The sequence below is a fragment of the Spermophilus citellus genome, assembly GCF_964194105.1.
Source record: "Spermophilus citellus genome assembly, chromosome: 3".
In the NCBI taxonomy this organism is placed as follows: Eukaryota; Metazoa; Chordata; class Mammalia; order Rodentia; family Sciuridae; genus Spermophilus; species Spermophilus citellus.
The window spans coordinates 171,934,143-171,960,003 of record NC_138184.1 but is presented as its reverse complement, the minus strand read 5'-3'; the positions used below and the strand labels follow the sequence as shown (position 1 = coordinate 171,960,003).

The 25,861-nt window shown below is 37.5% G+C and overlaps 1 protein-coding gene across 9 annotated transcripts in view; it reads right to left on the bottom strand.

Moving 5' to 3' along the window:
* GSAP (gamma-secretase activating protein) overlaps positions 1 to 19,100 on the bottom strand; it is a 167,679-nt gene extending 148,579 nt beyond the window's left edge. For 2 of the 9 annotated variants that reach the window (XM_081282794.1, XM_081282792.1), the window contains exons 1-3: positions 18,005 to 19,099; positions 7,595 to 7,671; positions 4,329 to 4,385 (exon numbers count right to left, since the gene is read on the bottom strand). In XM_081282794.1, the coding sequence (XP_081138920.1) occupies positions 4,329 to 4,385; positions 7,595 to 7,671; positions 18,005 to 18,101 (231 nt within the window). In that variant the 5' untranslated portion in view covers positions 18,102 to 19,099. The other 7 variants (XM_081282797.1, XM_081282798.1, XM_081282796.1 and 4 more) reach the window with 6 other exon arrangements.
* Positions 19,101 to 25,861: the final 6,761 nt, after the last annotated feature.

The following is a 25,861-nucleotide window of genomic DNA, read 5'->3' as shown; positions in this document are numbered from 1 at the left end:
CATTCTTCAACAAGAACACCTTCAGAGGAGATACAGAAAATTTCAATAAGATCTGGATTCTCATACATAATACTTAAAATAGCTGAGACACAATGGAAAACCATGCACAATGCCAAGAACAAGGAAGTTTTTTTTCTCATTCATTTTGAAAATAAGAATAAGCATCAAGATGACAGAGGTACTGGAATTCTCTAACAAAAATTTTAAAGCAGACATCATTAAAATGCCATAAGATCTCAGTAGATACATATAACATACTAGCAGAGAGGACAGGAGAATCAGTGAACTTAAAAAATATAACAACACAAATCACCTAATTTGAACAACAGACAGAACTATGGAAAAAAGAAACAGAACCTCAGATCTGTGAGACTAAAAAGACTAAAAACAAACAAATAATAATTTAAAAAGGCCTAACAATCATGCAATTAGAGTCCATAAAAGAGAAAAAAGGTGGGAATTTTTAAAGTATTTGAAGAAATAATGACTGGTCATACTATAGTGATAAAGCCACATCAATGTTTTATAGCAGCTCAATTCACATAGCTAAGTTATGGATCCAACCTAAGTATCCTTCAATAAATGAATGGATAGAGAAAAATGTATGCATACACAATGGATTATTACTCAGCCATAAAAAAAGAATGACTTTGCTGGTAAATGGATGAATATGGAGACTATCATGCTAAGTGAAATAAGCCAATCCCAAAAAACCAAAGGCTAAACATTCTGATATGTAGATGCTAACACATAATTAGTGGGGGAGGGAAGAACAGAAGTTCATTCGATTGGACAAAGGGGAATGAAGGGAGGTGGGGGAATGGGAATAGGAAAGACCTAGAAATTATCCGATATAATTTTCCTATGTTCATATATGAATACACCACCAGTGAAACTCTACATCATGTACAACCAAAAGAATGGGATCCCAATTAGAACAAGTTATACTCCATGTATATGTCAAAATACACTCTACTGTCATACATCTAAAACAAACAGATAAAAAATAAAAGTTCAAAACCCAATTGAGTCTAATGTATGAAAGATGATATATCATGAGCTCTGTAATGTTTGAACAATCAATAAAAAATAAATAAATAAATAAATAAATAAAAGAAAAAAGAAATAATGGCTGGAGACTGAAAACATCCCCAGTTGAGCAAAAGACAGCAGATTCAAGAAGCAAATCCCAAACAGGAACAATCCAAACAAATACATGCAAATCAATCTTCAGAAAATAAAAGGACAAAGAAAAATATTTTTGAAGCAATTAGGAAAACAAAATGACAACTTGAGTATAAGAGAAAATCAATTTGAAAATCAACAGATTTCTCAAGAGAAACTATGGAGGGCAGAAGGAAATGACACATTTTTCAAGAACTGAAGGAAAAGAATGGTCATGCTGTATTCTATTATTGGAAAAATCATCCTTTAGGAATCAAAACAGACATTCTCAGAAGAAGAAAAAATTGCGATAATCTGTCATTGCCATACCCACCCTATGATAATAGCTAAACAAGTTCTTGAAAGAGAAAGGAAATTATTTTTGAAAGGAACCCTAGAGCACTGGGAAAGAAGAATGAGAAGTGCAAAAATATGGGTAAAACATAATTGACTTTCCTTCCCTTGTGTTTTCTAAATTATGGTTGACAATAATGGCAAAAGGTATCATCTGATGTAGATCTTTAAAAATGTAGAAAAGGAATGAAGACAACTTTAAATGCAGGACACTGAATGAACTTAATAGGAGATAAGGTAAAATGTCACATTTCATTCAAACTGGTAAAAAGTCAACAGCTGCAGATCTTCATGGCATTGAATAATTCTGTATCTTGATTCCAGTGGCAATTTCAGGTATCTACACATAGATCTACACATAAAATGACATAAAACTTGCTGGGCGCAGTGGTGCACACCTGTAATCTCAGCAGCTCAGGAGACTGAGGCAGAAGGACTGTGGGTTCAAAGCCAGCCTCAGTAAAAGCGAGGCACTAAGCAACTCAGTGAGACCCTGTCTCTAAATAAAAATACAAAATAGGGCTGGGGATGTGGCTCAGTGGTTGAGTGCCCCTGAGTTCCATTCCCAGTAACCCCCCCCTAAAAAAAAAACAATCCAAATGGCATAAAACTATATATGCACATTCTACCAATGTCAATTTCCTATTAACATTAATTCATATTATTAATATTTAATATTAATAATATTTAATATTATACCTAACTTCACAAGATCCAATAATTGGAGAAAACTGGGTGAATTGTATGTGAGACATAGTTTGGGGGGGAATAAAAGAAAAAAAAAGCTTTAAGATTCAGACACCAAGATCTAGCACCACAAAAAAGCACCATCTTTCTCTTAGAAGCACATTTCCAAGGCAAAACACAGTACTTAAAATTTTAAAGCCCAGTTAGGCTTGGCATCCAAATTCATTCTCTCAATAAAACCAAAGGGCCAATAAGAATATGTGGGTTGTAAGACTTTTGAGTGTACAGAAGGGATGGGGAAAGAGAGCTGTGCTGTTTTAACGTGGCTCCCAAAGTTCATGTGTAAGGAAACTTAACCCACTGCAATGTGTTGGGAGGTGAAACCTAATAAAAAATCATTAGGCTTTGCCCTCTGCAATGGATTAGTTTTGTCATCTCCGGAGAGGGGTTATCCATCACTGAGTGGATCTGTGATAAGAGTAAGCTCAGTCCTCTTCTGCCCTCTCACTATCACCCTTCAACCTTCTGTCATCAAATGATGTAGCAAGAAGACCCTTACAAGATGTAGGTACTCAATCTTGGACTTCCCAGCTCCAGAAATGTAAGAACGAAACCTCTGTTCTTTATAACTTACCAAATCCCATTCTGTTACAGCAGCAGAAAATGGACTAAGATAGCAATTATGGTATAGGAGCAAGACTTGCCTATTTATAAAATGTAGCTAAATTTCCCATGAATTTATTCTTTAACTGATTTATTTTCTGAAATCATCTTCGTATTTTGAAATCCAATGAAATGCTGTCACTGGAAAACATTTGAAAATCAGCCACTGTGGAGGGAACCTATCACTGTCAATTCAGTAAAATATCCTTCACTGAATTACTATGGCTTATAAGACAGTAAGCTGAATGCAGTGCAGATGAAACACATTGGTATGCAAAATGCTCCTCACTTTTTTGGCGTTCACAGCCTTAGCAGAAAGAAATATGTCCACAATAGATAGATAGTAATACCCACCACTATAGAAGACTATGAGTCTTCTCTCAAGCCATCTTCTTAGAATTCGTACCACACAGAAATTAAGCTAAGAATTACACTAACATGTGAGATTTTTTTAATCTGCAACTATCCCAAGACTGTGTATTGTAACAAGATTCTTCTTGGTCAATACTGAGTCTCCAGAAGCTCAGAGAAGAAACACTGAATGTATATTTGTTGGGTCAGTGAATAAATGAATGAGTAAATGAAATGTGTGTGAAAATAAAGGAGTGGAGGAAGGAGAAAGACCAGAGAATTAACAAAGCAAAATATTGGCAGCCTAAAGAGTAAGGTGACTGGGAGAAATTTGAAAGTGACCACACAGAATATTTAACTTCAAGGATGTCTAACATCCTTAATTAATTAAAACCTAAATTGCTTTTACATAGGCCCCAAACAACTCCCCCTTCACACACACACACACATCCCCAATTAGACAAAGCTTATCTACATCAACCAAGGCCTTATGTGAGTACTTTAGAAGAAAATTAAGGAAAAAGGTAATGAAAGCTTTGCCAAATTCCAAACCCTGAATTGTTGAAAAGGAGCAAGAAGCAAGACAAGGGATGGTTGAGCACAAGCAGAACTCAGAGCCAGAGGTCATTATGAAATGACCTGGAGCACACAAGTCCTGGAAGGGCACTGGATTTCCTAATTCCTTATAGGATGTTGGAAAGCTGGTTTAGGTCAATTTTACTTAAACTCAAAGGACTAAGACTTCATATAACATTTGATTCAGGGGGAGTCCTTATTTTTTTTTTAAGATAATAGGGCCAAAGCCAGCCACAGTGGTACACTCCTGTAATTCCAATGACTCAGAAGCCTGTGGATCACAATTTCAAGGCCAGCCTCAGCAATTTAGCCAGACCTGTCTAGAGATATAGCTCCATCCACAGTACAAAAACAAACAACAAAAAGATAATGGGGCCAAGAAGTAGTTTTTAAAAAAATGAGCAGAGAAGGCAGGCAAAGAAAAAATTTATAAAATGAAGTGGGAATTTTTTATCTAGGAAACAAACAGTGGAGGCAAAGAAAACTCTAAAAGCAGTAAACAATAAGTAAGCTATGATTTATGTGATGTTTACCTGATTTTTTCTGGTTTGGCAATCATATAATCCAAAGACAATATTTCTCTCATCATCCTAAAAAAAGAAAAATAACCAGATGTTTATTAAATGTCATAGTTTAGGAAGTTAGGCTAACACTAGTTTTAAAACAAACCTGCAATAATTCAATCTTAGCAATTAAAAACTCTAAAGGAGGATTTTTTTTTTCCAAGAGTGCAGAATAGAGATGGTCATTTTCCTGGCTGCTCCGTGGCACGAAACCATAAAAGGCGTAGACAGGCAGCTTCTCAGCAAGGTGAGTGAACAAAGGTGGGGTGGGGGGACTTTACTGGAATTTAAAACTGGACATTCAAATTAGACTAGGAATTCAGGAGGGTGGATATACTAAAATGAGGAAGAAATCCCTAGCAGTACAGCTGCTTCTGGGCTGGAAACACCAGCCAGAGTGGTCCCCCCATGAGCAAAGTGGAGGGATAAGGGAATTAAAGGAACCCACATTTCTAGAAGACCTGAAGCATTAAGAGGTCAAGGATTGCCCGACTAAACTGAAAGGCATGCTGCACAATACCCTTGTTCTGGGAAAAAACCTGCCATCTCTCCTGGTGACATGTGAAGGACAAAGGAAGGAACCAGTTTGCAGCATCAGCGTGGAGGCCAGCAGCTGAGGGAAGCAATTCATGGCAAACCCGAGTTTGTCCCAAAATACAGGCCCAGTAAACATACACTGCATGACATAGAGTGTGCTTAAGTGACCAGGAGAAAAATCACACAAGAAGAGTGGTTTACACAGGGACAACTGGTCATGGAAACCCACCGGGCTCTACCCCCACCTCCAATCCAGCTGTTTGCAGGACTGGCTGGGAGAGAATTCAGAAGAGAAGGGGTGGGAGAGACTGAGTTTGGAGACTAAACCCAGGACAAGGAAGCATGGGCTTTTGAAAGTGATTTAGAGAACTAAGAATTGGCTCCTCTACCACACAAGTGGAACCCAGGAGAGATCCCTGGGGAATAGTCTTCCAGTGTAGACCAGCAATTACTGGGCACTATAGGTGAGCTGATTTTAAATCTCTGAACCAATTGGCATTCTATAAATGGCCTGAATTCATCACGAAAAGAAATAGACTGGCAGATTGTATTAAAAAGCAAGAACCAACAATATGTTATTTCCAAGAGACACCTTATAAGCCAGATATCCACAGACTGAAGGTAAAAGGATGGGAAAAAACATATTCACATGGATAATGTAAACAAGCAGGGGTTTCTAGCCTCATATCAGATAGACTTCACACCAAAGTTAATCCAAAGGGACAAAGAAGGACATTTCATACTGCTTAAGGGAATTATACATCAAAAATACATAACAGTCACAAATATTTATGCCCCAAACAATGGAGCATCTATGTATATCAAACAAACCCTTCTCAATTTCAAGAATCAAATAGACCACAACATAACATAATAATACTGGGTGACTTTAACACACCTCTCTCACTACTGGATAGATCCTTCAAACAAAAACTAAATAAAGAAGCTATAGAACTAAAAAAAAATACAATTTATAATTTATACTTAACAGACATATATATTTCATCCATCAATGACAAAATACATTTTTTTCTCAGCAGATCCTTCTCTAAAAATAGACCATATCTTAGGCCATAAAACAACTCTCAGTAAATATAAAAATAGAGACAATACCTTGCATTTTATCAGAACATAATAGAATGAAATTTAAAATCAATGGTAAAATAAAAAATGGAAGCTACTCTAACACCTGGATACTAAATAACATGCTACTGAATGACCAATGGATAGCAGAAGAAATCAGGGATGAAATAAAAAAGTACTTAGAGGTAAATGAGAATAGCAATACAACATACCAAAATCTCTGGGATACTATGGAGGCAGTGCTAAGAGAAAAGTTCATTGCATTGAGCTCATTCATTAAAAGAATAGAAAAGTCAACATCACTATAGTGATGTGGCCACATTCATAGCAGCTGGAGGCTATCGTGCTAAATGAAATAAGCTAATCCACAAATACCAAAGGCATCTGACATGCAGATGCTGACTCACAATAGGTTGGGGGGCAGGAGAGGTTTAACCAGATTGGACAGGGGAGAATAGGGGGAATGAAGGGAAGGGAGGAGGGATTGGAATGGGAAAGACAGTAAAATGAATTGGACATAACTTTCCTATGTTCATATATGAATACACAACCAATGTAACCTCACATCATGTACAACCATAATAATGGGAAATTATACCCCATGTATGTAAGATATGTCAAAATACATTCTACTGTAATTTTTTAAAAAACTAAAGGAAGCTTGCTGTGCATATCAGAAAGGGGCAAGGCCTGATTCAGCTGGCCATTTGGGCTCAAAGAGTTCAGAGGATCTTTATAGGAATGAGCATGAAGAAAGAGTCAATCATTTTGTATCTCCAGTAGTATCTTTAAGAGAATATTAGTGATGGCTGGGCATGATGTCACATGTCTAAAATCCCTGATACTCAGCTGAGACAGAAGGATGGCAAGTTGAAGGCCATCCTGGGAAACTCAGCAAGATCCTGACTCAGAAAATGAAAAGGGTTGGGGATAACTTAGTGATAGAGCACTCTTGGGCTCAACCCCCAAAATCACCAAAAAAAAAAGAATCTATATAATAGATAATGGGATTGGCTTGAATAAATCCACGATATTCTTATGAATACAATTTTTTGAATCATACAATTTTTAAATACACTATCCTTAGATACAACTTAACATTTTTAAACAAAAGAAAGTACAATGATATAATTTTCAAAGCAAACTATGAGAATTTTTCTTCCATGTGTCCCTAGTAAAGTTATCAGTAAAATTAAATTTTCCACAGAACACTTACCATTGGAAACACATTGTCTAATAATGCCTCACAAGTCCTAGAATATCTAGTTCTGAATAGACAAAAATCAAATTTAACATATCTTCAAAGACAAAAAATTAACAGTTGTCAAGTTTAAACATCTTGACATTTCCCTCTAGAAAGTGAAATTGTTCACTTACTCAAATTTTTTGAGCTTCAAATATGCACATTTTATCTTATTTTAAAAAGAAACATTTCTTAAGACTTCAAATCACTATATTCTATATCACACACAAAAACAAGGGCCAGAAGTTAAATATCAAGTCTTATCCATTACCCTTCTATACAGGAGAGAATTTTCATAAAATAACATAAATGGTTAAAATAGTAAATTTTGCCGCATTTACTTTACCACAATAAAAAGAGAACATACACATACCTTATAGTTATAAATAATATTTCCATTTCTTTCAACATTTAGTACACGTAAGCTCTCATAATTTGTTTCTAAAACATCTGAAATAAAATAATAGCCAGTTAATATTTAAGATGTTTAAATATATAGCTAACATTAGTGAAAGAAGTACAAAGCATACATGCTGAGGATTCCATTATACCCAGATTAAAAGCAAGCAAACCCAATCTCACTTACTGGAAGTCAGAACAACAGTGACCTTTCAGGAAGAAGAAAGGAGGCAGAGATGGCATCACCCGAGGGAGGCCTTCTAAGGTGTTGATAAGTTTGCACACCTTGGGTACACAGATAAGCTCACCTTTTAATCTCTTATCGAGCTGCACACTTTAGACTGTATACTTGCCTACTTGTGTCACACCTCAATAAATTTTCAGTATCTACTAGTTTTTGCTTTATATATTTTGAGGCTACATTATTAGGAACAAATTCGGAACTGGTATAGCTTCCTGGTGAATTAACTTGTCAGGCACACAGCTGAGCTTCCAGGTGTCTCAGTTGTTAAATGGGATAAAAAAAAAAAAAAAATAACAGTCAAGCCCTTAATCATTATGATGCTATATCCAGGGGCTGAACAGAAAAAGTGCCAACTTCTTTGTTGCATTTCCATACGGAAAGGTCGGAAAGGTGACGTATGGTGAAGGATCAGGTGCATTAGCAGAGATGTGGGAAATTCTCCCTGTTGAGGGAGCAACATGAACACAGAAACAGAAGGGAGATGGGGAGTCATTTGGATTCTGAGTCTACTGAAAAAAGTTATCAAAGTTCCCCTCTTCCCCTTTGGGAAAGTCTTTGCTGAAGACCCCCAAAAAAGAGGCCTCCCAATGAAGACACTCAGATCTAGCAAGGCACCCACAAACAGGTATGGCCAGGGCCCAGTCCTGCCTGCAACTCTCTTGCCAACTGCATTTCCTTGGCTATATGTCCAGTCCGATTTAGGGAGGACAGCTTTCCTATGAAGACTTCCAGGTAAAGCCTTCCTTGTGATTGCACGTATTCAGGTCTGAAAATTCACACAGAAGTTTTGAACCAGGAGCTGAACTAGTCAACCACTTCAATATAAAAATGTACTTTTATCTAATAATTCTTTACTCCAAAGTCTATTTTACCTTATATTAATATACTACATCAGCTTTCTTCAGAGTATTGCTTATATGAGATAGCTGGTTCTAGTCCTTATAAGTTATATATTTTATAAGCATTATTTACTTTATATTTTATATATATATATTTTATATATTTTATATTTTATATGTGCCCTTATAAGTTATATATTTTATAAGCAGTATTTACTTGTGATCCCATCTGACAGTTTTAATCTTTATTTGGAATATGTAGTCCACTTTCATTTACCATGATTACTGATATATTGGGTTTATTTTACTATCTGCTTTCTGTGACTCACTTGTTTTACTCTTTCATTCTTCTTGATTAATCAGTTTATTATTTCATTTTCCTATTTCCTCATTAATTTCATATTCTTTTGCTATTCTTTTACTAGTTATCCTAACAATTTTGAGCATTCTCAATATTGTGTTTTAATGTATGTGGTACCACAAAATGTAAGTGAAATTTCATAAACTGCTAATGGGATATAAGTTGAAAAACTGTTAGCAACGTCTATTGAGGCTCAACATATGTGACTCAGCAATTGCACTTTATGTGAATATATGTGTGTGTGTGTATATACATATGCATATATATATATATATACACACATATACCATACATATATTCAACAAAAATACATATGTTCAGCAAGACACATGTTTATAGTACTAAGGTTCAGAATAGCCCAAAGTAAAAATGCCAAATATCCTTCAAGAAAGAATAATTGTTATGTCCAATGTTATATCTCACAATGAGAATGAATCAGCCTATAACAATATGAAAGCTGAGAAAAAGAACGGATTCCACCTCAACCACTAATAAAAATAATAAACTATATTTTTGATTTATATACAGACTTCAAAAACAGGTAAAACTATAAAACTAATCTATGTTGCTGTATAAATGACAGCTGAAGGGAGACATGAAGGATCCCCATGGTGCTGTTAACATTCATTCTTGCACCAAATGCTAGTTATGTGAGCTTCACTCAGAAAAGTAAATGAGCTGTGCATTTGATTTTGTACTTTTCTGTACAAAAGACATTTTGAAGGACAGACTCTTTACACAAATATTTACAACTGGCCACCTTCTAAAACTTTTAGGATATCCCTAATTGTACAGTTAAAGGATTCAAACATTAGTGAATACAATGTTAATAACTTGTTGGGTAGAAATGCATATTTTCAACTTCCTCAAAGCTATCCAAAAAACTAAATTGCTTCACTCATTTTTTTCTATACATTAATACTGCTTTTAGATGTTAAAATATGTTGATGACAAATTATAATATTCAGATAAGACATGCAAAACATTCTATAACTCAGAGCAAAATTTTGTTTGTATTCCCGATTTAAAGGGGGAGAAAAGGAAGGTAATAAGGATAACTGGTAAGGACATCTGCACTGAGCTATGAAGCATTTAGACAGGGGAAGTATAGTTTCATTAACTTCAATCATTCTGAGAGCCCTTCTCCACCCCTCATAAGCAGCAGCTTCGAGGATCTCCTAGGGGTGGGGCAAAGAGAGAGGGAAGTTTATATATGTTTTTTTTCAACATATATTGAACTATCATACATGCTTCACACTAATTTTAATATAAGGACAACCATTTGGCCTCTTATCAGTAAAATAATTGAAACATATTCTGCTAAATAGCACTTCCAAATTCAGAGTTCTTGTTTCTAGAACATCCACACAATGTATACTGTGCTGCAGGCCCATTGTGCAATAACACAGTTGAGTTCCAGTGAGAAGACACTTGATCAACATAGACAAAGTGGGGCAGACTCATATTAAATCTAAAATAGGTAAGCAGAATGATGCACAAAGTGTCCTGTATCAAGCTTACAATAGGAAAATGGGTAATTATTTAAAAATCCTTTTAAAGTAGATTTTGTAAACATCTAAGGAGAATTTTAGTGAGTTCCTTTTGATCCCACACATGACTCAAAACCTCTGGAATGCAATGTGTCAATATCTTGAGAAGTATTTTTTTTCTTTCAAGATTATGAGGTTGCTGGGACAGACTTGCACAAAAGCACACTTAAAAGGTTTCAACCAAGATAAGAAACTCCCGATAAAAAGTCTTGGTAAGAAAATCGAGGTTTTGTTGTGTTTTTTTTTTTAATAAACACACCCATTTTCAAATTACTAAAAAAAATCAAAAAATGACATCTTTATTCCATTAAACCATTAACTCTCAACTCTGGCTAAGACAGAAACATCAGAGAAGTTTTTAAAGAAACATTGATACCCCACCCCCAGGCTCTAAACAAGAAATGTTCATTTTATTGGGCTAGTGTGTGTTTATTCCCTGCGTGATTCTAATAGAATCCTGGATTGCAAACCAATAAACTATATATTTATGTTACATTTTAAGCAACATTAGACAGAAAAACTAGGATCAAAATATGATGTAACTATGGTAGAGAGGGTTGGGAAAAAAATGCCTTCATGGAGTACATTAAATAATGCCAACCCTGCAGTGAAGTGCATGGCTCACATCTCTAGAATATTTAAAACAGATTTGGCAATGTTGGAAATCTAGAGACCAACATATCACCACACACCATTAACCCACTGGCCCTTCCTTCCTAGATTAGTTTGCTCATGTTTTAAACACACCCTATTTTTTTAAGGGGTGTTCAATAGTCTCTTTGCTTATTCATTATGACTCTTCTCTCAGTAGTTCATTTCTGGAAAGTCCAGAAGAGGAAGTTTAGCAATTTCAAATGAGGAAATGTGATTTTATAGTTCAATGTATTCAATGCTCACAAAGAAAAAATGTAGCATTGATAGATGAGATACTTACATAAGTAAACCTACCAAAGGTCAGTACCTAGATATCCAAGGTATTGGGAAGTCATAACTCATGTAAAACAGAAGCTGGCTTTCTAAGTAGTATCATCCATTTCAACTTATTCTTTGCCAAAAGTGATTTCACTTTACAGGAAGGTGCATCACAAATGCATAAATTTTATCCCAAACTGTTATACGAGACAAAAATAAAAGTATTTTTGTCTTTCCAACAACAATACTTGGGGCAGAGGGGAGTCATGAAGGCTCACACAAAAATCAGAATTAGTTACAAATACCTTAGATCAAGAAATAATGAAATAGCCAGGTATGGTGGTGCATACCTGTAATCCCAGCAGCTTGAGAGGCTGAAGAACTGGGGATGTTGTTCAGTGATTAAGTGCCACTGGGTTCAATCCCCAGTAACGCCCCCCCCACACCAAAAAAAAAAAAATAGTACCATACTATGACACCCTTATTCTGTAAATAATCCCCATAAATCCTCAGGCTCAATATGACCAGATATTATAACTCCTAAATAGATGAATATCATGTAACTTATATTTTATATCGTGAATGAGAAAAAGAATCGTGCACTTAATTAAAAAGCAATAAAAAGAGATGAGAATTAGGAGATGAGCAAAGTAGGGGAGGGAAAAGTAAATAGGAAAGACAGTGGCAAGAGAATTGTGAAGGAAATGAAAACAATGAAACTAAGGCAAATCCTGGTCTCAAAAAGCAATCTGGGGGTTCACAAGAGGCAACAGAAAAGCTTACTCTCAAAACCTAACAAAACACATCACTTTCTGGCAAGGATGAATTATTAAAAAAAAAAAAAACGTTTTGATCTAGTATATCATAAATCCAGAACTAATCAGAGAAAATACATACAAAAGAAGATCATATTTCCCCCCCAAGAATTATATACAGATTATCCCTGATTTATATTTCAATTTATGATTTTTTACTTTACAATGGTGCCAAAAGCAATATAAATCCAGTAAAACTATACTCTGAATTTTGATGTTTTCCTGGGCTAGCATTATGCAATAGGATACTCTCTTGCAATGCTGGGCAGCAGGAGCAAATCACAGCCACATCACGAGGGTAAACAACTTATACCCTACATGAACTGTGTTGCCAAGCCAGGATGTTCAGTAGGTCAAGCATGTTAAATGCATTTTCAATTTACTGTTTTCAACTTATGATGGATTTATGACAGTCCCCATCATAAATCTAGAAACATTTATCTATATGAAATTTAAACCTTGGAAATTTATATTAGACCTCAGCATCTTAAAGATTAGATCCCTCCCAACAAGGAATTAGGCACTAGATCCAAAAAATATGCAAAAGGTATTTTATTTATACCAGAAATGGTTAGAAGATGTGATGCTTTTAAATGTGCCATTTATGGAGATCAACAAAGAAATAACCTAGGAATAATTTAGCAAGAAGTGTGTGGAACCTTCATGAAGAAAATTCTAAGACTTGAGAGTCATTTAAAAAGATCTAAATAAGTAAGCTATCTTTGTTCATAATTGGAATGGTTCAATATTGTAGAAATGTCAATTCTCCAAGCTGTATAGAGACTTTACAACTCAAAAATTTTAATAGACTTCCTGGTGCAATCTAACAGGTAAATTACTATATATGAAAGAGCAAAAGACATAGAAGAACTAGGATGCTCCCAAAGAATACTAAGGTGAGGGGATTTACCCTACCATTTACAAAGGCTCATCATAGTTATTATTAGATGGTGACATTTCAAGTTGAGACAATGGAACAAAAGAATACAGATACGAAGACCTCCACATACATGGAAATGTGATGTCTGTCAGAAGTGGCTTTGCTGTCAGAACAGAAAGACTATTTGGTTTGTAATACTGAAACAAGGAGCTATTATATGGAAAAATAGTAAAATTGAATTCGTACACCATATCACACAAAAATTCTGGGTGGAAAAAAAAGTGCAAAAAGCTGTAATGCTTTTAGAAATTAATGTTTTAAATGTCTTCATGACTTTTGACTATGGATAAAATTCTTTAATGAAAAGCACAAATCAAAGAAAAAGACTCATAAATTAAGATCTCCCGTTTGAGCATATTGACATACACCTGTAATCCCATCTTCTTGGGAGGCTGAGGCAGGAGGGTTGCAAGTTCAAGGCCAGTCGGGCAATTTAGACCCTTTCTAATAATAAATAAAAAGTCTGGGATTGTAGCTCAGTAATAGAGCACTTGCTTAGTGAGTGTGAAGCCTGGGTTCAGATTAGTATTCTCTGTTGATCAAAGGCACCATCACTCACACACACATACACACAAACAACAAACAGATCGAGGGAAAATATTTGCAGCACAATCACGAACAAAGAACTAGAATCCAGAATACATTTAAAACCGCCTAAAAATAATTTTTAAAAAATCAAATAGAAAGATGAACAAAAAGATGAACATTTCATAGAAAACTCAAATAGTCGACAGTGATGATCAACCGCAGAATGCAATGAAATAACATTTAGACCAAGTATAATAAAAAAATTAAATCTGAAATTTTAAATCAATTTAAAATTTACATTAAGAACTTGTCAGGATATAGTGTCAGAAAAACTTCTGAAACATAAAATTAGGGTGTTCATGAGTATAATACTTTGGAAAACAATTTGATAATACCCAGGAAAGGTGAAAATGGGCATAGCTTATGTCTTGACCACTCCACTCTTAGATACACATCCTAGATTAATCAGCAAATTTGTGGATCAGGAGATGTGCACAAGGTGGTCAGTAAACACATTGACTGTAATGACAAACCCAGAAACCTCCCAAATGTCACCCTCAAAAAATGAATAAGTAGGGCTGGGGATGTGGCTCAAGCGGTAGCGCGCTCGCCTGGCATGCGTGCAGCCCGGGTTCGATCCTCAGCACCACATACCAACAAAGATGTTGTGTCTGCCGAGAACTAAAAAATAAATATTAAAAATTCTCTCTCTCTCTCTCTCTCCTTTCTCACTCTCTCAAAAAAAAATGAATAAGTAAAAGCTGGGCTTCCTAGCAAACACTTAGACAGTTCAGTATGTGTTTACATGCTGTCCTTAGTAGGTTAGGATTATGACCTGCAGAAGGAAGGATTAGGAAGCAGAGGGACTGAGCTGCCAGCAGGCCAGGGGCAATAACTTCCAATGATCCCCCTGCGGGGGGTGTCTAGAACTGAAACATATGGCCAGAGTTATCCCAGGTGGAGTCAAAATGGTGGGCGCTTTATACCCACCTTAATCATTCACTGGATGTGGGTCACACTCAAAAGAGAATGAAGCTAGGGGAGGCAATCCTTAGGGAACTGACCATACTCACAACACCCAGGAGAGGCTCTTCCTTGCAAGGACAATCTAAGAGCTACATCTCCATGTCCACCATATTTTTATATATTCACACAACACCGTATAGTGGTGAAAATTAATGCCCTAAAGATAGCCAGTCAACTTGACTAAATCTCACAATACTAGGAAGAGGAAAAATCAAAAAGAAAACAGTTTTCATTTTCTTGAAGTTCACAGACCAAAAAAAAAAAAAGGTTGAAACTACAAATATTAAAAAAAAAACTATGATATAAATGTTTAAGTAATTGTTACCTCTGGGGACAGTGGTAAGAGATGGAGAAATAGGATTAGATAGAAACACACAAGAGTCTTCCAAAGTCCTGAAATTGTTCTGTTTGTAAGCTGGATGGAGAGTACATGGGGTTTTAAAAATTATTATTTCTTTTACATAATTGTTTTGATTTGAGAATCTTTTCTCATTTTATTTCAGAGAGAGATCATTTTTCCAAAGTTCAACCCAGAACCAGTCACAGACGCAGTAACTAAGTCTATTCTCCTAACTCTTTGACTCTGTTGACTAAAATGTTGTAGTCACCAAATTCCCATGGCTGATTTAGCCCAACTCCCTGGCTATTTTGCCACGAATGTCATTTCATGAGAATTACTAGACACCACTACGAAATTTTTTTTTGTATTTGTTGGTGTAGAAATAGTAAAATTTCAAGTTTAGAAAGTAAACGTGCAGAAAGGAGACGTTAGTGTTCTAGCGATTCACAATTTATATTTGCAAAGCTGGGACTTTGAAAGGAAAATAATTTGTACAAATGTTTAATAATGACCATACTAGAAATAAAGTAGAATTTCAGATTTCCCTGCCAGAGAAATAAATTACAGTAGAAGAAGACCTGACTTATTTTTGTTTTGAGTTACTATCAGAGGTAACAATTCTTTTAGTATAACAGGATTAATATCTTGCCTTGAAGGTGCACTGAAAGGGGACAATACTACCAGTATCAGAAAAACTAGCATTTCCAGGTAAGTTTACCTTTGAAGATCCAGAGGTATCCTTCTTTCAGTGGAACATCATTATACATGTTTATAATTCTCCAGATGAATGAAAGATACAAGGAAGCCAAAACTCCTACTAAGGCACACACAGCTTTTCAATTACAACATATCTTAACTGAAACACAAGACTGTGACATTTCACACTTCACCTAACTTCTCATTTGCAGTCACTTGCCATTTAACAAAATAAGGTGAGAGTTCAGAAAGAAAGGGCTACTTTATATTGGAAAACAGATTTGGAACTGCCTGTTGTATCTCAAAAAGTTAAAATCTTCAAAAAAGAAAAACATTTTAGATATTCAGGAGACTTTTAAAATTATCTTCTTCCTGCCCACAAAATGCAAAGCATTGCTAATAATGACACTGCCAGCAAACTCAAACCAGAAGCTATACCAACAAGACTCCTTACTTGGAACTAACAACATGCCAAAACAAGGAAATCTACAAACAATTGTGCTAAGGCATAAAAGAATGTAAAGATATGTTGTAGCAAACAAAAACTTTAACCAGAGTTTAGGAAAAAGGAGTTGTAGATATGGGTAATTTGACATCCCTCCCCCACAAAATATACTTGCAGTCTAGTGTTTAAGGAAAAACAAAGAGAGGCAAAGCATAGCTAGCAGTGGTAGCATAGGCCTGTAATCCCAGAGATGCTGAAGCAGGAAGACCACAAGTTCCAGGCCAGCCTCAGCAATTTAGAGCCTCAACAATTTAGTGAAACTCTGTCTCAAAATAAAAATTAAAAAGGATTGGGGATGTAGTTCTAGCTCTGTGGTAAAGCAGACCTAGTTTCAATCCCAACATACATACATACACACACACACACACACACACACACACACTCACTCTCTCACTCTCTCTCTCTCTCTCTCTCTCTCTCTCTCTCTTTGACGTGGACAGCTCTTACATACAAGGCACCATTGATTTGAAGCTGAATTCTGAATTTAAACCCCAAGATGCTCCATTATTTACAAGCAAACTTTCTTCCCCACATTTTTTTTACCTGTGCATTATAGTTGTCCAAAATGATAGGATTTGTATAAGCAAACAAGAAAAAAAAACCTGGGAAATCACAGACCTCCTCTTTAAAGAGATCAATGCTAGGAAGGATCAAAAGTCATTTTTCACGATGTCACCAAAATCAAAAGACATTTGTGGCCTCAACTGTTGGGAATGTTTGTGCCAATTCACACTGAGGAAGCTAGGCCAGAAGAGGAGCATCACTGGTCTCACTTGGCTTGGCGCCTGCACAGGTGGTAATGCTGGATGGCCGGTAGGAAGAGCTAGCAACAGCAGGCTCCAAGTTCACTCCTCTCTGCCAGAAAGCAGACTGCTGACCCCTCTCACTTCACATCCGGAGTGGCATGTCCCCTAAGTCACCTAACTCTGTTGAGAAATGCGACTCAAAAAAATTACGAACTTTTATTAAAAAGAAAAAAAAACGGAAATCAGTTCCCTTTAAGGTAATCAATGCCGAGAAGCCTCAAAAAAATCACACTTGGGGACAAACTGGGCAACAGTTGGATAGCTCTGTGCTGGTCTTCTTGGTAGCCACAATTCATCTTTCTGTTCTCAAAACACACAACTTGCAGGAGCCTCCGATCTTGGCAGAGCCCCCACTCAGCTGATGGGAGCCTTCCTGGGCAGGTGAATGCTAATGGCAGAGAGAGGAGCCTCTCTCGCTCCCGCAGCTGCTCCTCCACACCCTCCCCCCCGAAGTGATAACGTTGAGGGTACCACCAGTGTCCCGGGTCTGTCGGCGAAGGGTGAACTACTGTGGGCACCAAGCAAGTCAGACGCTAGGGACAGAGGCAGCGCACCCCAGCCGCGACCTCGCGGAGGCTCTGCGCCTCCAGCCCCAGCTTTGCCCAGCGACTGGCGGCGAGAGTGGCAAAGCCAAAGACGCCGGAGCTCCAGGGCGGGAGGCTCACCCTTGCGCACCAACCTCCACAGGCTGGCGGAGCCTCGGGGTGCTCCCCGTCGGGCTGGTGCCCCTCACTCCACCGCAGCCCGGGAGCCCTCTGGGTACCAACGACTCCCACTCCACTCCCCCAGCGGTCCCCCGCCCGGGTGACTCGCCCCGGTCACCTTCTGCCCCAGCGGCCGCTGACGCCGCTCGCTGCGCCCGCAGCCACGGGAGCACGTCCTTCCGGAGATCGAAGTCAGCGACCAGACGGAGAGCCATCGCCCGCACGCGGCCCCGGGGCGGCTCTGGGGACCCGCGCCGCGGACATTCCCGGCCCTGGGTCACCACCTCGCCCTACCCTAGAGACCGCCCTCTTCTTCCTCTCCCCCGCCTCCCAGGCTGTCCGCTGCCGTCCGCTGCTTTCGGTTCTGGAGCGTCCCGGCCTGAGAAGCCCCGAGCACCGCCTCCTCCCGGCCAGCGGCCTGCACAGAGGAGGACGGAGGCGCCGGGACCAGGCCCGCCCGGGCCACTAGCCCTTGGCGCGCACCCTCCGAGCCGAGGACAGAGAAGCGGAGATTTGGGGCGTTTGTAGGTCCTGCCCAGGTGGCTAAACCAATGGTTTCCAAACGCTGCCGCACGTGGCTGTGGAGACTAGGCATTTTTCTACTTTAGCTCCAGGTGATTTCACTGAACAGCAAAGTTTGGAAACCACTAGGCTAGAGAGAGCTGCGTCACCTGAGGAGGTTCAAGGTCGCCACTGTGGCAGGGGCACTAGGGTCTTGGATTTCTTTAATTCAGCTCAGGGTGACGGTGTTTTATTCGTGGTGTTTAGGTAATAAGTGGCAGCTGGAAGCATGTGAAGAACGTGAATTTTTTTTAAAGACAAGGTTTTGCTAAGTTGCTGAGGCTGGCCGAAAACTTGGAATCTTCCTTTCTCGGCCTCCTGGTGTGATTGTATTTTAAGAGAGACACTGGAAACTGTTAAATGCTTAACACAAACAGGGTCTTCTTTGCCTGTTAATCCCTACACTACACTCTTTTGAGGAAGCTGGATTGTCTAGATTCCCCTCTGAAGAGATTTGTTTTTAAGAAGTGCTCTTATTTGTTCGGGAGCACCTGTCATCTTGGGCACCTTTCCACCCACACTTCCCTCTGCCTACAAATAAATCCCGTGTAACCACAATCTGGCCATCCTTTAGTTTTCTGTTGGTTTCAGCATGCAACATTGATAAATTCAGTGGTTGCTGTACTCTTGGCCCTGTCAGACCCAATCCCCTAAACATCAATGTCAGATTATTGCTTTCCCTAAAACTGAGTTAGCCTCATGTCTACATGCAGAAGACTATAAATTACTGCCCCAGAATAAAGGGTCTTTCCACTCAGAACTTCAACTCCTAACTTACCTACTTCCCAGAAGTCCTCTGATTCCTCTCTCCTTCCTCCCAGCAAAATCTCCAGGTCTTTCCAGCCTAGCTCCACAGAACCTTCTCACAACTGCAGCCCACAGCAATCTTCCCAGAGCTAAACTCCTAGAGTGGTATAGGTAGAACACCTCACTTGACAATTATATAATGCCACGAACATTGAGTCTTAGGATAGCCCCTCTGCCCCTATGAAGAGCTAACCGCATTCCGAAGATGTTCAACAATTATGGAAGAATGAGCAAATAATAATAGACTAAAGAATTACTTTTTCATTTGTTTCTCAAAGTTGGAGTCTGAAAACTACCTGCACTAAAGTTATCTGAGGCACTATCTTATGATGCAGATTCCTGGTGTCTAGTCTAGACTAGGGCAAGGCCCAGAAATGTACATTTTAGCCAGAGCCTCAGTACCTTAGTCGTGCTATGATTCAAAAACAACTCAATAAATGTAAAAAATAATAATAATAAAATAAAATCTAGAGACACATTTCTCCGTGGGGTTACTGGATGATCTCAGATAAAATTGCATGGAAGTTTAAGAGAAATCTAATGTGAATATTAGCTATGAATAAAAGGATACACCTGGTGTAGTGGCACATGCCTGTAATCCCAGCAACTCAGGAGGCTGAAGCAGGAGGAGCACAAGTTTGAGGCCAACCTCAGCAACTTAGCAAGACCCTGTCTTAAAATAAAAAGGACTGGTGGTATAGCTCAGCGATAGAGGGCCTCTGATTCAATCCCTGGTACCAATACATAAATAAATTAAAACTTAAAAGGGGACACTAAAGACATGAGAAGCTACTATTTCATACCAAATGCAACTCGAGGACTTTGTCAAACAAATGTCCTCACTTGCCAATTTTTTAAATTCGCTGTTTTCACTAGTTTTTGCAGTTAATTTCTATTTGTGTCAAGCAAGACCAATTTGATAGTCATGCAATAATGATATAATTAATGATATAAATTCTCTTTAAAATTAATTTAAGTTTAAAAAATTGTAAAGAAGTTCCAAAATAGTAAACAAGATAGCAGAAAGAGAGGCTCAGATTGTGGCTCAGTGGTAGAGTGCTCACCTAACATGTATGAGGCATTGGATCCGATCCTCAGTGCCACATAAAAAATAAATAAATAAAACAAAAGTATTGTGTCCATCTACAACAACAACAAAATCTTAAAAATAAGATAGCAGAAAGATGTGACCCAGATCACAAAGATGCTATATGAGTGGCAGAACTTTGGAGATTAGAAAAGAGACTGATGAAGGATTACTTAACTAGCTTAAAGTTGGTGAAGGGTTAATAGAAATATGCTGATGGGATATGTCAGCTCTAGTGAAGGCAAACTAGAGACTGTAATGTCCTTAAAAGGCTGCCTTTTAGAGTCATGTAAGACTGGAACAGGCTTTTAGATGAAATAAAAAATTTCTGCTTTGCAGAGGAAGTAGAGAGGGAAGATGGGAGGGAAGGGGAGGGGAGGGGGGATAGTAGGGGATAGGAATGGTAGCAGAATACAACAGTCACTAATATGCCATTATGTAAAAATGTGAGTGTGTAACAGATGTGATTCTGCAATCTGTATTTGGGGTAAAAATGGGAGTTCAAAACCCAATTGAGTCAAATGTATGAAAGATGATATATCATGAGCTCTGTAATGTTTTGAACAATCAATTAAAAAAAATTCTGCTTTGGGGGAATTTTAAGAGTAAACCATCATCTTCCTTAAAATCAGACAAGAAAGAATTAAAGACTTAAAGATCATATAATCAAGGAAGGCCCTGCTGAAAAAGGTGTATGGTTTGCATGGTACCAGGTCGTAGCTTCTGACTGCTGGTGTTGATGTTGGTCAGCATCAGCAGACAGATTAGAGGAAGCTTCAGTTACTTTCCAGCTGAGGTTTCTAAGTATTGAAATACCACAGATTGGGATGGAATTCTTGTACCATGTTGAGAAATCACCAAACTTGGATCTTACACTTTTCTTAAAATAGCACAGATTCTTTGTAAGTTCATCTTGAATTTTTAGATTTGAAGGAAATGGCTGGGTATGGTGGTGCATGCCCATAATCTGAGCAATTTGGGAGGCTGAGACAGAAGGATCCCATGTTTGAGGCCAGCCTCAGCAATGTAGTTAGACCCTGTCTCAAAAAGTTAAAAGGTCTGGGGATGTAGCTCAGTGGTAAATCACCCCTGGGTTTAATCCCCAGTACCACTAAATAAATAAATAAATAGACTTGAAGGAAATGAAAAGAATTTGGAAATGTGGATTAAGTGAACCATTTGTGGAAGAGAGTTTATTTTACAAAGGTATTAAAATTTGAAGTTTCCCTCCACTCTCCTGACCATTCCTAGAAATGAAAAAAAGCATAGTTTGATTTTTTTCCACTTTTTAAAAGTACATTTTTTAAAAGTTTTCTTTTTATATTCTTCCCACATATTTTTATTGGCTCATTATAGTTGTACATACTGATGAGATTATAGTTTTTTTAAAGAAGTTAAAGAATAGCCTATTTAACAAAAATCTAACCCCCAAATTAACTGTAAGTGCCTAAGGACTAGAGATATTAGGTTTGAAATTTGTATTCAGTGGAGCAATGAATTTCTAAAACATATTTTTTACTAACAAACTCATATGTTTTGAAATTGGAAGTGAATAGACTAAAAGGTAAACCCTGTTTTTGGAGACTATGGCTTTGAAATTGGGATAGCCAAGAATTTTTTCTTGTAATTAATAGAAATTACCCCAAAACCCATTAGAATCTAAATAGTACACGATAAGCAAGTTTCTTTTGCACTTTCCAGGAAATAATTGTTTTAAGCTTCGTAACAAAGACGCAACAGCATTTAGAGTGAGGTGTAAATATTGAGAATGCTGCTTCCCTAGAGTAATTCATTTTTAATAGAAATATTTAATATATTTTTAAAGAAATAATTTTCATTTCATAATCATTATGACTTCCCAAAGTCCATTTGCACCAATGAGGTAGTAACAATTCTGGCCAGTGATTGATTTAGGAATAGACACATGCATCAGTTAGATCTATGTTTACCAGAAGTTAATAGAAACCCAAATTAACTGTAAATTAAACACAGAAGGTTTTATTGTCCCACCCATCTTGAGGGAGATAGTCCAAAGTTCAGGGGCAGGTTCCTGAAGTCACCAGGGACCCAAGCTTTTCCAGGATTTTGCCCCACCAGACCTTGAGTGTACCTTTGTCCTCATGTCCAAGGTGACTGCAAAAGCTTTAGCCATGGGGTTTGCATTCCAAAAGCGAAAATGGAAGAAGAGGGATAAAAGGAAAGTACTGCCTATCTTTTACGTATACTTCCCAAAAGTTCTACACTACATGTCTACTTATATTTTATTGACCAGAATTCAGCCGTTAGCCAAATGTAGTTTCAAAGGAGGTAAAGAAATATACCTGACCAGTGATGTACTCAGACAAAAATCAGGACAATGTCATTAAATAAGATGAAGAAATGGTTACTGGGTCAGTGTCACATGCACGTAATCCCAGTGGCTTGGGAGGCTGAGGCAGGAGAATCTTGAGTTCAAAGCCAGCTTGAGCAAAAGTGAGGCACTAAACAACTCAGTGAGACCCTGTCTCTAAATAAAATACAAAATAGGGACTGGGGTGTGTCTCAGTGTGGCTCAGTGGTCGAGTGCCCCTGAGTTCAATCCCTGGTACAAAAAAAAAAAAAAAAAAAAAAAAGAGGAAAATGGATATTCTGAAGCAACTAAAGATCTCTATTATGGGAGGAAACTCAATTTTGACTAATGGGCTGTGAAGAAAACTCTGCTGTGGTATTTCTGGGAGAGATTTCTCTATTTCTAAAAAAGAAGACATGGAAAAAGATGGTCCCTTTCTGTCTTTAAATATGTTGAGATCTGGATATGAAGTTCCTAGAACTTCAGCCATCCTCAGACTAGACATCAACAACCAGACTGAAATAGTCGATCGATGGAGTCAGAGCTCAGAGAACAGCAGAAAAGAGGAACCCTGACATGTCATTGTTGGAGCCAGCCCTACTTTCAGCATTTTTAATAATAGAGATAAATTTCCCTATTGTTTAAACAACATTGAGTCAGAATTTTATTTCACTTGCAACCAAGGGTCTTCATTTTAAGGGGCAATATTTCAAAATTTCAGACATAAAACAAAGAGCTCTGGGATCATAAGAAGTTTTTGTGCTAAGTTTTGTTTTGTTAACCTAAAAACTTATTAGGACACAGTATTCTGTATTTTAAAATTGTTTTTATTAACATAAAATGAAGCAATGTTAAGGAGTAGACTGAGTGGGGAAAGCCCAAATAAGCAACGAGAATGAGTTCCAGAGCCCTGATACCCTAAGCAGCTCTGGACCAGATCATACATGAAACTCATTGTATCCGCAGGCTTTTCAATTACATTTATTGACATGAGTCAATTTCCTTCGTTAGAAAGCCTGTTTGAATTGGATTTCTGTTGTGGCAGAAGCACCCCAAATCAAGGATACACAGACTTCAATGAGCAAACACCTCACCTGAGGATCTTGTTAAAGTACAGATCTGATTCAGCAAGCGTTGGTAGAAATGTGGAGTCCACGTTTTAACAAGCTCCCAAGTGCTGCTGATCCACGGATAACAAATGGAATAGCAAGGTTCTTCTGTTTTAATATGACAATCCCCTCACCCCATATTTCTTCCTTACTCTCTGCCATAGAGAAGGCCTGGTATGGAAGGTAGGCTTGGATGAGTTAGCTTTGGAGACACCCCAGAGCTAAAGGTCTAGGTCTAGAGAGAAGTGTAAAATGGGGGTAAGGTACTAATTCCAAAAGTTTGAACCAGGTCACTGGCAGTGAGTCCTAGTAGCAAACAACAGAGAATCAGTAAACCGGGAGGAAGTGATGTTAGGAAAAAGAAAAGAATCTTAGCCTGGATTTCTAGAAAGCAGAGCCTGAACAGATAAAAAAAAAAATGTTGATATTACAGGAAAGATCCAAGCACGAGGCAAGAAAAGCTGTGAAGCAAAGCAGTGAATCAGAGGCAAAGGCCCTGGATGATTCACTTGTGCATTAAGGTTTGAGACGCACTGGTGTGGCTGCCTTCTACCTTAAATTAAGTGTGTTTTCTTTCTTTCTCTGTTTGTGACCGATTTACTGAGTTTCAAGCCTTTGTCGACTTGTGGAGCAGAGACCTCACTCCAAGATACAGGAGGCAAGAGGGCAGAGAAGTATGAGTCTTCCAGAACACTCACAGCACAATACAGTGGTCCTAAAAAAATAATAAGGCATCCCAAATCCAAGTGATTTTATTATCTGCTCTCAACCTTTCCAGTGTTTTACTTGATATGATCCTAGGAATAGTATTTAAAATCTACACAACAGAAAATGGGAAAAGATGTGGTCTTTCTAGAGAATTTTTTTGAAGATACAAAATGTTCAAGGTGAATAATCCCTAAATTGCCAATAACAAGTTCTGTTATGGTAAAATGTTTTATAGTCATTTCACAGTCGTTTTTAATTCTCTCCAAGAGATGAAAATAAAGCAAACTAGCATCCTATATATCTTCTTCTTCATCTAACAGTCTTATTCAAATATACTTAAAAATAGAAAATATAGTTCTAGTTCTTACTAGTTACAAGTGGAATTCCAAAAATTGTCCCAACTGTTACCATCATTACCTCTGAGGAATGTGGTAGCTATGTGAATGTTTTTGTTGTTGTTGTTGTTTAACCTTCGGCTTGCATTAACTTTTTAATTTTAAAACTAGTTTAATTTTTTCACTTTTACTAGAACATTTTAATTATACAGAATAAGAGGTTTCATTGTGGTAGATTCATACATGTTTATACTCAAAGAATATATTACCTCTCCCACTACCCTCCCTCTCTCCTTTCTCCTCTCCCTGACCCCCTTCCTCTTCTCTAATAGTCTCCCCTCTACTTTCATGTCATGTTTTTTCTCTTAGATATGAGAAGGAAAACATGCCTTATTTGTCTAAGTCTGATTTATTTCACTTATTTCACTTAACATTATGATCTCTAGTTCCATTCATTTTATGGCAAATTATATGATTTTTTTTTCTTTATGGTTGAATGGTGCTCCATTGTGTATATGCACCATGTTTTCTTTATCCATTCATTCTTTGATGGACATCCAGGCTGATTCTGTAATTTGGCTATTGTGCCATGATAAACATGGGTATGCAGGTGTGTCTACAGTATGCTAATTCCTTCAAGTACATACAAAGGAGTGGTACAGCTAGATTATACAATAGTTGGGTTTTTTTTTTAACTAGATTAATCTTTTTTTTAAAAAAAAAGTCTTCATTCTGATTTTGGCTATAAAATTTTGTTCAAATTGTTAGAAACTATTATCCTGAAAACTTATGCTAATTTCTGTCCTGTGTAGTTGCAGAGATGGCTGAATGCCAAGGGATGTCAAATATTGTCTTTACATGTTTTCTTAGAAACCTAACACTGAGTCTGGCAGTGACTGACAAAGTAATTGTTTAAATTGGCTTGCTTCTCACTCACAACATTTGAGTGTGAGAGCATTTGTTGAAAAGAAGATGACATCATTTTTTTTTCCTTTTTTATGATTTGTATTGGTGCATTACAATTATACATAGTAAATTC